The following is a 13,736-nucleotide window of genomic DNA, read 5'->3' on the forward strand; positions in this document are numbered from 1 at the left end:
ATTGTTATGTTTCAAGAAAATCAAAATGTGATGATGATGATGGTGATGATGATGATCAATTTTTTCTGTGTTAAAAATGACAAGCATAGTTGTTAATGTACTTCTTTTTCACCCTAATCTTGTGATATGCTTATTCCTCAACCTTACAATGTGTTTTTGTTGTTTCATTATTTCTCCTTTTGTTTTTAATTGAAAAATAGCGAGCATCTAAGCCATGGCTCTCATTTAGGATCCCTCCTTTCTTAAAATATTTTCATATAACCTTATGCAGTTGCGAGCGCCGTAAAACCCCATCCTAAACTAAAACTTAAAATATTTTCAAAACTTCGAAAACGACCTCAGCATTTGTGGAGTAGCGCTGACGATATAGTTTCCCCTCTCTCTCAGGACTTCACCGTTGCGTTTGAAGGCTTCACCAAGCACCAGACCCGCCTGCTCCACCTCAAGCGATTTTACCGCGCCACTCCGGCCAACCTGAAGAGCAAACTGTTTGAAGTGACCCAGTACCTGATGTCCAGGCCCAACCACACGGCTGCTTACACCTCGGAGCTGGTGAAGGATTTGGTAAAGAAGCCCATCCTAGCTGAATAGTGTTACTACTAGCGCATACTAGCTGAATAGTGCTACTGACTCGCTTGGTAAACTAGCGCATCCTAGCTGAATTGTGTTATTGACTCACTTGGTGAACTAGCGCATACTAGCTGAAGTTATATTATTTAGTATGAAGATTAGACAAAGTTTGGCCTTGATGATAGTTTGGAGTCTTTTTAGCTGCTTTTTGAAGAGTTCCTGAGATTTTTTGCCAGAGAGTGATGCTTCCAGTAAATATTTGTGAGATTCTAGCAAAAACAATCTTGAGTCATAATTCGAGCCCCTGTCTCAGATTTTATTGTTGCAATGAGGCTCTCTGCAGAGCATCATAAAACCTGACATCATGATTATTAGCCAGCTGGAAGTTAAAGATGATATTAATTAATTTTTAAAACTTTTATCTCATCTCTCTATTCCCAGCAAATGTTAGCACCGCCCGTCAAGAAGCACATCACCATCATGAAGAAGTTCATCAAGTACCACATGGTGCCGTATCGGGAGTACTACCCTAATGCCAAGGACAAGGAGTGGAAGTCGAAGTATGTCCTATTGACTTTATTTCAAAATGAAACCCAGTTCTGTACTGACATTGTTTTTTTTTGTTTCATTTTTGTAAACTGTTACAATAATTCATTTTACTTTTGTGTCCAGATACATCTTTTACCCTCTTCACTCTTCTTCTTCTCGATCTCATCACACTTGAAGTCAGGTACCTATCATGTACTGTGGCGTCGGTGGCTTAGTGGACTTGCAACCGTAAGGTCATGGGTTTGAATCCCGTCAGGGGCCCGACGTTTTGTCCTTGGGAAAGGCACTTTGCTCAAATTTTCCTCACTTCACCCAGGTGGAAATTGGTACCCAGCTATAGACAGTGAACGATCTTGTCAGTTTGATAGTGTTTGAGCGCTTGAAATCTGCAGCTTGCACTGTATGCTTCTGCGGAAGCCGAGAATGTTTCTGAGTGTTCTCAGAGGGTCTGCTGGGGTAATAATAGTTGTAAAGCGCATAGAGCATGCTCTTGAGCATGGATATGCGCTATATTAATGCAATTATTATCATTATTATGTTCTGGGCCGTCCTGCTCAGTTCATCTATTGGCCTGTGCTGCTTCCCTTGTTGTGTCAGTGGGGTTGGCCCCACTTTTCCTGTCTCAGGCCGAGGCGGTGCCACTGACTGAAGTGTCTTTAGGCCTTTCCCAAAGAGGCGACATTAGCTTGTTCTTATGCACAGTAGAATTGTAAATGGGCTGATTCATCGATGTCATGCTCATAACTGTGCCTGAACTGCAACAGGGAACTGCTGCTTTTTCTTTCCTAATCCTTACTATCGTCATTTTTTGCTCTTTGTCATTTTCTATATTTGTTTGAAGTTGTAAACAGACTCATGTATGTGTGGGTCAAAATATTAATAAGGGTCCCGAATTAAGTATGCGGCAAGTGGTAATATAACCTACTACAGATTTTTTAGGTCAACTACAGATTTTAGGACAAAAATTTGTGTCAACTACAGATTTTGCCCAGGCAATGTTGGCCGGTATGTTGATAGTTGAAGCAGACTTTTGTGCTGTTGAAGCTAGAGAGGTGAGCAGAGTAAGTCTGATTCCCAGTAAGGACTTCTCTGTTGACATATGACCTCACGCAGTTGCGAGCGCCGTAAAAACCTTACTAAAACAAACAAACCTGTCTCAGGGCCCTCTCTGTACTCTATAATATTATATTCTTTGTCGATTTCTCTGCCTGTGCAATTGGAGGACCCAGTCCTTCTGTGTAGGTGGTTGAAGGGCTCCACTGGTAGGTCCTTCTTCTTTTCTTCCCCTCTGTTGTTTCTGTCTGTCTGTCTTGCTTTTTCCTTGCAGTAAATGTCAGTTAGCAGGTCGGTGTGTTTCACTTTACTCAAACTCAGTTCTCATGTGTTTCAGAAATGGCAGCGAAAAACTCATCAAGCTGGTGACCTTGATCAAGCCGTTTAACATGTTCGAGGACCTGAACGTGGACGATTCTGATGAGGATGAGGGGGAGGAGGAGGAGGGGGGGAACAGTGAGCGAGAGGAGAGCGACACTGAGGGTGGAGATGCTGCAGAGAGCAACACAAGAGAGGGAGGTGCTGCCAGGGAGAGTCAGAAACCTGCTGTGTCTGAGTATGGTAAGTGTGGAAATAGGAAATGTTTTGTTTTTTGTATTGGTAAGTATTGTGGTTCATAAGATGCATGCTACGTATCCCATGGACTGCTAGAAAAACAAATGGAGAAGTCTTGGTTGAAGCAAATTGTAGAAGACAGCTTGTGACGAATTTAAGAAATCGACAGGCAAATTTCTTCGGACACACAATGCATTGGAGAATATTGTAACAACAGGCAAGTTTGATGGAAAGAGGCAGAGTCAGACAGAGGGAAAAGATACTGGACAAGATGACAACATGGCTAGGAGCAGCAAAAACAACAGACACCATTGCTGCAACGCAAGACAGAGTGAAGTGGAGGTCCACGATCGCCCACGCCATTCGGCAAGGCACCGGATGATGATGATGAAATGTTTTACAGCGCTCGCAGCTGCGTAAGGCCATATGAGGGCACGGGACATATTAAATATTTTCAATGTGATAGGAATTAATTTTGAATTTAGTGCGGGTGGTGGCCAAATCCTACTCTTATTCATTTTGGACCACAAAGGGATCTTTAACGTGCACAACTGAGATTTTCTGCCCTTATTTGAGAAGGCTAGGTGAAAGATCTTATCTATCCTAAAATCAGGGGTATTTCTGAAAGACAGCAGAGAGAAGGAGCCAATGGGTAGCAGTAGAAAGGCTGCAGAAAGAGTCAGGAGTTCAAAGACGGGGGCAAGGGGTGGGGCACAGAAAGTGGAGACGAAAGCTGACAACAGGACACGGTTAGAGAGCTGGAAAGGAGATGAAAGGAAAATATTTTAGAGAAGAGAATTTTCCGTCACTGTTGATTCGAACCCAGGACCCATTGAATGAGAGGCAAACATGATAACCCGTAGACCACGAGAGCCCCCAATAGGAAATGTGAATCTTATGCAGGATGAACTTTCAAATTGTTTTATTGTTTTAGTTAGGTTTTACGGAGCTCGGAACTGCATAGGGTCATAAACATTCTAAAAAAGGCAAAATTGAAACTAAGCGTCCACAGCCTCCCACAAAGATCAGAATTTCGGTTATCAACCTGCTTGCAGTAAATGACTATTTTCAAGAATCCAAGAGCAGACGGATATGATAATAATAATAACAATAATAATAATAAATGACATTTATATAGCGCTCAACCCCGAATAAAGTACACAGGCTCTGAGCGCTTTACAATACAGTACAACATACAACAGTAACATGAAACGTTGTGTTCTGACTAAAGAAAATTATTCCAAATATTCATCTTATTAATTTAAAAACAGAAACGACTTCAGCTGACATTTGAATGAATCAAAAGATTTGATTTCTCTCAACGTACTTGGTAAAGCATTCCAGATCTTGGGGCCTTGGTATTCAAATGCCCTTTCACCCATTGTTTTAAGTTTCATAGATGGTAAAATAAATTTCTTTATGTCAGCTGATGACCTTAAACTGCGAGTTGGAATGTACAGTCTTAACAGATTTGATAAATATGATGGTGCATTATCATTCAAACATTTGTGACATATGGTGGCCAACGTGTACACAACCCTTTTCTCAACAGGAAGCCAATGCAAAGTTCGTAAAAGAGGTTTAGCAGAGTCTCGCTTTCTTTCCCGTAAAACTAAACGTGCTGCATTGTTTTGGACAGTTTGAAGTCTTTTAACTTTCTCCAGTGATATTCCTGTTAACAAGGAGTTACAATAATCGAGTTTTGATAAAATTAAGCTAGTTACTAGTAAAGCAGTGTACTTGGTACTGATAGATATTCGTGTGTGCCAATTGATATAGATCAGTCTTTAAAAAAAAAAGACCTTCTCCTAATAATTGACTTTTTTATTTTCTCAACTCTATAGGTTACCCTCTGTATCATTTGTCAACTCTAAGTCAAATCAAGAAGATTATAGATGAGAGTGGACCGAATGGACTATCACTAACACAGGTATGTTCTATTATTTATCGAAAGCGATCTATGAAAGAATATTTGCAGACGTCCGATTTTCGTCAAACACTTCTTACAAGTTTTTTATGGTTGCATTTTGTGATTTTGTCCTCCCTTAATCGTACCGCTAAGGTAAACCTAAGCGTTTTTGCTGGTGGTGTTCAATGATACAAACTAGGGCTTGTTTGAATGTACTTATGATAAATCTATTTCTTTCACATCACCTCTAATTTTTCACCTTTCTGTAATCAACATCTTGACTGCATTGTATGCTTTTCAGGATTTTGAGACTCTTTTTGAATGCTTTCCTGTCTGCTGGGGGGGATGATATAGATTGTAAACGGCATAGAGCTTGCTTTTGAACAGGAATATTGCGCGATACAGATGATATTTTTATGCTGTACAAACTACGGCTTATTTGACTGTGCTTATTACAATTTCTTTCTTTCTTATTGTGTGGTAACTTCACAGGACGTCGAGTTTAAAACTCAGTACTGACAAATTTAACATAATTTGTTTACAAGCCCTTTATACATATGTGGGCATTAAAACTAAAAGATTATTATTCTAACCTCGACTTCTTTGCACGCTGTTGTGCAAGTAAGTCGCTGCAGTTGAGCATTATTTTCCACCTCTCTGTATTCAATACCTTAACTACTCGAGTGGGTGGTTGGAGTATCAAACATCTATCGTCCTTATCTCTCCTTCTTTTTCTGCTTGTTACTCTCTTGTAACACCTCTAATCTTCGGCACTTGAATAATATGATAATTATATAATATATAACATTTATATAGCGCATTTCCAAAAAAGTAGCTCAATGCGCTTTACATTGGAATACCCATTTTTCAGAACCTTTCTTACTACTTCCTTTCTTCTCATGCAATATATATTTGTGCACACACACAGACACACACACACACACACACACACACACACACACACACACACACACACACATAAAACCCCCGACCTTATTGTGTTGCAAGTGCCGTAAAACCTCTACTAAAACAACAGACAACTTTGCACGCTGTCGTGCTACTAAATGGCTGCAGTTGAGCATTATTTTCCACCTCTCAGTGATCAATACCTTAACTACTCTAGTGGGTGGTTTGCAGGTGCTCTGGTGTGGTTTGCTCCTTCTTTCCTATCAAACATCCCCTTCTCCTTTTTTATGTTTGTTACTCTCTTGTAACACACCTAATCTTCTGGCGCTCATAATATGACCTTATTGTATTGCAAACAACTCTTACTAAAACTAACTGCTCGACTCGTCCTCAGCTCCGCAATCGTACGGGCCTTCCAGGGCCTGCGATGAATAAAGCCATTCCTTATCTGATGAAAGAAGATGTTATTGCCCGCAAGAATCGTTCCTATGGGAGGACCTCGAGTACTTTGTAAGTGAAGAAAATCTTGGGGTCTCTGTCATGTTTCTTCTTGTCTGGTCGCTTTTAAGCACAAGGGAGCTATCCCGAAAAATGCTGTTTTGAGAAAATCGAAGGAAAAGTTTTTGCCCCTTGTTCAGTTTTTTTAAAAGACGAAGAGAGTTTTCTTTATAACCAAACAAATATACACACCAATGAAACCAAACTTCTCCTATAGGTAGGGCAATTCCCACTTTTGGTGTGGGTCAAGATTTCTGGAAACCCCCAAAATCTGGGTTAGCCCGCTTGTCCTTAAAAGCGACCATCTCATTTCATTAGTTTTTTTGGTTCTATTTTGCTTGCTTGAGGCCATTCCCAAAGGGGGGATATTAACACGTTCTCACGCACAGTAGAATTGTAAATAGGCTGATTTATCAATGTCATGCTCATACTGTGCCGGAGCAACACAGGAGGAACTGCTGCTTTTTCTTTCCTCATCCTTGCTTTCGTCACTTATCCTCTACTTGTTTTGTATGTTTGTCACTCTCTTTTGAAATGCTATTTCCGGGGTGCCTTTATAGTCGAAGCAGACATTGTGCTGTTGAAGTTAGAGAGGTGAACAGAAGTAAGCCTGATTCTCTATTTGGACTTCTTAGCTATATTCCCCCCCCCCACCTTTTCACTAGTGGTGAATGGCTGGTCTAGAAAAATGTTTTGGTTGTTCCTTGTTGGTGGTTGGTAGCCAATCTGGTGTAGTTTGCTCCGTCTTTCCCATCAAACGCTTGTCGTCTTTATCTCTCCTCTTTTTCTTTGTAAGTTCCTCTAGCAGCACCTCTAATCTTCTGCATGTATATGGCCTATTTGGGTTGCAAGTGCTGTAAAAAAAACCTCTCTCTTAAACCAAACTGTGTGGGTGGTTGGCGGGTGCTCTGGTGTGGTTTGCTCCTTCTTTCCTATCAAACATCTATCGTCCTTATCTCCCCTCCTTCTTTTTTGTGTTTGTAACACCTCTAATCTTCTGGCACTCATATGACCTTATGCAGTTGCGAGTGCCGTAAAAGTCTTACTAAAACTAAACTTAAAACCAAAGTGTTATTCCTCAGCTATATGTCTGTCAAGTATGCTGACAAAGGAGGTCAGAGCAACCCTCAGGGGCTGGGCCCTGCAGACTCCGTGGAGAAAGATGAAGTGGAAGCTGAAATAGAACAACGCATCTTGAGCAGAGTGCAGGTGGAAGGTGAGGCTGCTGTAAAGTGATAAGTAAATAAATACTTAAATAAATAAATAAATAAATGCATACATACATACATACATACGTAAATAAATAAATAAATAAATAAATGACTAAATAAATAAATAATTGAATACATACACAAATAAACAGATAAATAAATAAATGTGAGGCAGCGTGATGGAATCAGGCTCTCGTCAATTTTTGGGCGTGTAGACTTATTGGTATCATCTTAAAGTTTGTTCACTTGCCTTTATTTGGATGAAAAAAATACCCATTTATCTTGTGTACAAGTCGAGATATTTGCAAATGAAGGAGGTGGGGGCCACCTGTTTTCAGAGGTAAAATTAGTGAGAAAATGGCCGCCAAAGATTAGTTATTTCCTTAGCTTAAGAGTATGTGTTAACTGAAAATTTACATTTTTTGTGCCTTTAGTCAACGTTTTTCAGAAAAATACCCACAGAAATGAGATCTTAAATGGGCATGAAAGGTGTTGAGCCAAAAATCTTTTTTAAAATAAAAATTCACAAACCTGCGGAAAAATGCAAGTTTCTTCACTTTGATTATTTTGACGAGAGCCTGATTCCACCACGCTGCCTCACAAATAAATAAATTCATTGATCCCCATATACCAAGAATGCCGAAGACACAATATTACATCAATGCAGAGTTTTTAAAGATATGCTAGTGCTGGTTGCCGCTTTGCAGCTTCCTGTTTTTTTTTTTCTTGTTTTTTTTTTGTTGTAAGCTTGGGTTATCATGTCTTGCTCATGGTGACACTTTCAGTTATGAGTTATGGCCTTTCAGTTATGAGCTGGACAGTCTGACCAATCGACCACCGACACCGCTATGTTCTCACAAATAACATATTATGTGAGGCAGAGTGGGGAAATCAGGCGCTCGTCAAAGTAATGAAATCAGAGAAATCGGCATTTTTCCGATGAGTTGCAATTTTTATCCAATTTTTGTTCTTTGGCTCAACACCTTTTATCTCCATTAAAAACACATATCCGTGCTGATTTTTCTGAAAAACGATTGAGGGCACAAAAAATAAATTTTCAATTTCCAAGGACTTTCAAGCTTTCGAAGTCACCAAATTTGGTGGCTAATTTTACCGCTGAAACCAGGTGACCCCCAACTCCTTCAGTTGCAAATATCTCGACTTTTATTCAAGTTAAATGGGTATTTTTTTCATCAAAATATGGACAAATAAACAAGCTTTATGATGATACCAATAACTCTGCATGCTCAAAAATTGACGAGCGCCTGATTCCGCCGCGTCGTGACACATATGCCCTCTATCCTCAGATGAGGAACTGAAAAACGTGACTCTCGAACAGCTCGACCAGAAGATTACCGAGATGAACATCACCTGGAAAGTAGACCGGGCCACTCTTCCCTCTGCTCCTGGTCTGACGAAACACAGTAAGTTCACGTACCGATGGTGTTGACTGCAAACTGGCCGCCTTTGTTCATTAAGTTAACTCTTTCACTACCGTGAACGTGTTTCACGGCTCTCCACTTCCTGCTTCCAAACCACGCCTACTTTTGTAATAATCATATCTGAAATCTCAGGCGGAAGAATGATCGTTTTTAGCAGCATGTTGAGATAGGTCATTATTTCCCCTTTAGTTCCATATTTAATACATGTGGCTAACATTTAAAATTCATCTTAAAATCTTTTAATTTGTCTGACAGCAGGCAGAATCAGAAAGTAGGTCACACACAGATAGGGCCTGGTCCAGGTGAGGAAAACCCCCTGGTAGTGAAAGAGTTAAGGCTTTTTTTTTTTGCGAGAGATGGGAAAAACCTCTTATTTTGTCTGTTTGCTTCTATCATTTAATGGAGTGTCTGTAGCTTTTAGAGCACTTCTACTTAAAAAAGATCGAAAACATTCTCAATATCTCGTTTTAGGGGAAAAGCTTTACTTCTAAACTGGCCATAAAGAATCAAGTCGGAGTCAGTTGAATCCGTCCCTCAAATTCCACTGAACACCTCATAATGTAATGCCTTTAAAAAAAATTAGAGAACAGAAAGGAACTCAATCTGAATCCCAAAACTGGCCAGTTGTATCTCACACCACTGATTTTTCTTTTTAAATTTTTCATTGGATACTGTTTGTTTGTTTGTTTTTTTTTCTATTTGTGCCAATACATTTTTATTGAAGAAGTTGAATGCCCTTCCTTCTAGACCCAGAATGTATTGTCAAGATAAGATAAGATAAGATAAGATAAGATACATCTTTATTGTCCAGATCCTGGCACATTGGTTTGGTGTTTCATCACATGTACATTCACACACACACACATACACACATGCACACTTACACACACATGCACACTCACATGTGGGCGCGCACACACACGCACACACATGCACACACATGTAGGCTTACAATCACATGCATAATATAATTGAGCAGCAATATAAACAATAATAATCGTAAGCTAGATATACATTCAATGTTATTTTGATGCATGCTCTAAGGTCGTAAGTATACTTGTACAAGATGGTTAAGATGGAAGCATTTTGATAGATGATTGTCAAAATGACAATAACTGAGAAAAAACACAAAATAAGCACAGAGCAAAGTGAACACTCCCGGTCGCCACAGAGTAGCGCCCAACAGAAAGTTTTAGTTTTAGTAGAGGTTTTACGGCGCTCGCAACTGCATAAGGTCATATGAGCGCCAGAAGATTAGAGGTGTTACAAGAGAGTAACAAACATAAAAAAGAAGGAGGGGAGATAAGGACGATAGATGTTTGATAGGAAAGAAGAAGCAAACCACACCAGAGCACCCGCCAACCACCCACGCCCAACAGAAAGCTCTTAGATTTTTGACAGGACACCAAACATTATAGAAACAATCCAGGTATGTTGTGAAATGTTCAGACCTCATGATTTAGAATCGGTCTTTAGGAATTCTGGAGATGGAAAATGCACAAAATAATTGTATAGATTTGACACCCATTGTAACACTCTAAAGTTACTTAAGAGGTGGAAACTCTGAATTTAACCCTTTCCGTACGTCCTGGGGTCATTTTGTACCCCCGGGGTTGTATTCTTCACATTTTAGAATACCTCTAGTGGGAAGATCTCATTGAAATTTTCAGTATTTGTCAAAAAAATCATTTTGACGACTGCTATGCAAAGCGTACGGATCGGATTAACGAGTAAATTTCCTCTTGGAAAGTGATGGCACAGAGTTCCCCACGTCGTATGGATACGATAGTAAAACACAACGTACAGATAGGGTTAATGTCTATCTCCGATAGGACCAAGCCAAGTGGAAAAATTTGTGTCAAGTACCTTTCCCAGTGACACATCATTGTACCGAGCTGAGCCCTGAACCCCCGAAGTGTTTATTAAGTCCAGTGCCAGCTGAGGCTCTGTTGCTGGTACATCGCAAGCAGTTAGTTGTGTACTTGACTATCACGTACGGTGTGTCCTTGGGAAAGGCACTTTGCGCAAATTTACCTCATTTCACCCAGGTGGGAATAGGTACCTGGCTATATAGACAGGGAAATATCTTGTCAGTTTGTTAGTGTTTGAATGCGTGCAATCCGCAGCTTGCACTGTATGCTTCCCGGGAAGCCGAGAATATTTCTGAGTGTTCTAGAGTCTTCTGGGGGTAATAATGGTTGTAAAACGCATTTAGTATGCTGTAGAGTGTGGATATGTGCTATATAAATGCAACTAGTATTATTATTATTATTATTGTCTTACAGAATTTTCTTCTTGTGTCTCTGTTCCAGAAGCTACGATCGACACTGCCCGGAAAAAAGCTCGCAAAACTTTCGTCCTCCGATGCCTGAGTCTGAGGAAGGTTTATCCCAAGATGCGCTTTCTGATGGACGTATGTGTACCCTAGGTTTCTTCCTGTTTTGTATGTTTGTGTGTGTGTCTTCTTCTTCTCGATCCCATCACTCTTGAAGTCTGGTGTCTGTCATAAACTGGGCCGTTCTGCCTAGTTCATCTGTCGGCCCGTACGGCTTCTCTTATAATGTCTGCAATTGGGTTGGCCTCGTTTCCTGTCTCCCACCCCCCAGGGCAGTGCTACTGACTGAAGTGTCTTTAGGCTATTCGCAAAGGGGGGACAATAACCATGTTCTTATGCACAGTAGAATTGTAATTGTAAATGGGCTGACTCATCAATGTAGTATTCATAACTTTTCCTGAACTGCAACAGGGTACTGCTGCTTTTTCCTTCTTAATCCTTACTATCGTCATTTTCCTCTACTTCTTTTGTATGTTTGTCATTATCTTGTGACCCGCTATTTCCAGGGTTCCTTAATAGTCGAAGCAGACTTTGTGTTGTTGAAGCTAGAGAGGTGAGCAGGGTAAGTTTGATTCCCTGTAAGGACTTCTCTGTTGACATCCACCCCCTGGCACTTATATGACCTTATGCAGTTGCGAGCGCCGTAAAACCTCTACTAAAACAAACATTACCGCATCCATTGGCAGGATCTTTTTGGCTTTGAGAAGCAGAAAGGCCAGAAAGAGACGATGTGTCGCAAGTCCTTCATGAAGATGATGTCAGAGCTGTACAAGGAGGGCCACCTTTACTACGTGAAGGCTTACTGTAATGTGGCCCCTCAGTCCACTGTGAGTACACTCTTACCGTTAACAAAAAACCAACTTGCTTCGCAAGCTTTGTCTTGTCTCATTTTGGGTCGGCTTCTTTTGCTTGAGCCCAATCCTTTGCAATCTTTTGAATACCAAGGCCCCAAGATCTGGAATGCTTTACCAAGTACTTTAAGAGAGATCAAATCTTTTGATTCATTCAGATGTCAGCTGAAGTTGTTTCTGTTTTTAGATTAATAAGATGGATATTTGGAATAGTTTTCTTTAGTCAGAACACGTCGTTTTATGTTACTGTTGTCTTTTGTACATTGTACTGTATTGTAAAGCGCTCAGAGCCTGTGTACTTTAATCGGGGTTGAGCGCTATATAAATGTCATTTATTATTATTATTATTAATCTTCTTTTTAAAAAAATCTCACTGTCAGTTTACTGTTGTTTGGTTCTCCTTCATAATGCTATAATTCTGATAGTTTTTCTTGAGACGAAGTTAATTGTTTGTTTTTTCCCCCCCAGCTCCAGCATACTATAGTTGACGCGAGTGTGGATGAAAATGACCCTCGGTTGAGGAGAGCTCTCCTGTACATCAAAACAGATTTCCTACGTCACAGATTCAAGGCTGCACCTCAGCGAAATGTCCAGACTAAAAAAGCAACACATGCCAAGGTGAGAGAAGGTCGGATGAGTTTGTAAGTCTTCACCGATTTCTTTTTTGCTTTGTGGGAAAGGCTTTTTATTGAAAATTTCTTCTATTCACCTAAGTGAAAATGGGTGCATATCTTAAGATAGTGAGAGCTCTTGTCAACATGTTTGTGTTCGAGTGCCTGTGAAATGGAAGCTAGCATCGAAAGCTTTCCAGGAAACTGAGAATGTTCTGGATTGTTAAAGGGTCTGTTTGGCTTGTTAACGGATGGTCTGGATGTGGTTTGCTCCTTCTTTCATATCAAATATACATCATCCTGATCTCTCCTCTTTCTTTCTGGACCCCCCGGGGCGGTGCCACTGACTGCAGTGTCTTTAGGCCATTCCCAAAGGGTGGACATTTCTCGTTCTAGTGCACAGTAGTTGTAAATGGGCTGATCCAACCATGTCATGCTCATAACTGCCTGAACTACAACAGGGAACTGCTGCTTTTTCTTTCCTAATCCTAACTATCGTCATTTTCCTCTTCTTCTTTTGTATGTTTGTCACACTCTTGTGACCGGCTATTTCTGGGTGCCTTAATATTCGAAGAAGACTTTTTGCTGTTGAAGCTAGAGAGGTGAGCAGAGTAAGTCTGATTCCCTGTAAAGACTTCTCTGTTGACATGCACCCCTTGGCGTTCATATGACCTTATGCAGTTGCGAGCGCCGTATATCCCTCTACTAAAGCTAAAACTAAAACTTTCTGTCTGGTTTTTGTTACTCTCTTGTAACACCTCTGATCTTCGGCACTTATATGACGTTATTGTGTTGCGAGTGTCGTGTCGTAAAACTCTTTATAAAATAAAACAATGGGTCTGTCGTGCTAAAAATATATTGTAAATTGCAAAGAGCCAAATTTCTACTAGGGATATATTCTATAATATGTATGGAAGCAGTTATACTTATAATAATTATCATTGTGAGGATTATTAGTCTTTAAAAAAAAGTATTATTATGCAGTTTAGCACATGATAACTCAAGAGATTTGGACTTGTATCAACTGGAAGTGATGGTCTTAGCTTTTGGCATCAGCTATCAGTGTTATTATTATGCAGCTCAGCCAAAGACGTGTCAGAGTTTCTGTGTGTATGTCAACCTTTACTGACATAAGATGTCTTGATGGGAGCTCCAGTGGCTAAGTGTTGGTGGTTGGCGGGTGCTCTGGTGTGGTTTGCTCCTTCTTCCCTATAAAAAATCTATCGTCTTTATCTCCCCTCCTTCT

At 40.3% G+C, this 13,736-nt stretch overlaps 1 protein-coding gene across 1 annotated transcript in view; it reads left to right on the forward strand.

Moving 5' to 3' along the window:
• The window catches only part of LOC101850298 (general transcription factor 3C polypeptide 1), a gene marked incomplete at its 3' end in the record, with an annotated part of 54,328 nt that overhangs the window by 15,385 nt on the left and 25,207 nt on the right, over window positions 1–13,736 (forward strand). Inside the window, 3 exon segments of the mRNA XM_035973450.1 lie at window positions 11,006–11,106; window positions 11,715–11,855; window positions 12,348–12,497. Coding sequence (XP_035829343.1) covers window positions 11,006–11,106; window positions 11,715–11,855; window positions 12,348–12,497 — 392 coding nt within the window.

The sequence above is a fragment of the Aplysia californica genome, unplaced genomic scaffold (assembly GCF_000002075.1).
Source record: "Aplysia californica isolate F4 #8 unplaced genomic scaffold, AplCal3.0 scaffold01241, whole genome shotgun sequence".
Lineage (NCBI taxonomy): Eukaryota > Metazoa > Mollusca > Gastropoda > Aplysiida > Aplysiidae > Aplysia > Aplysia californica.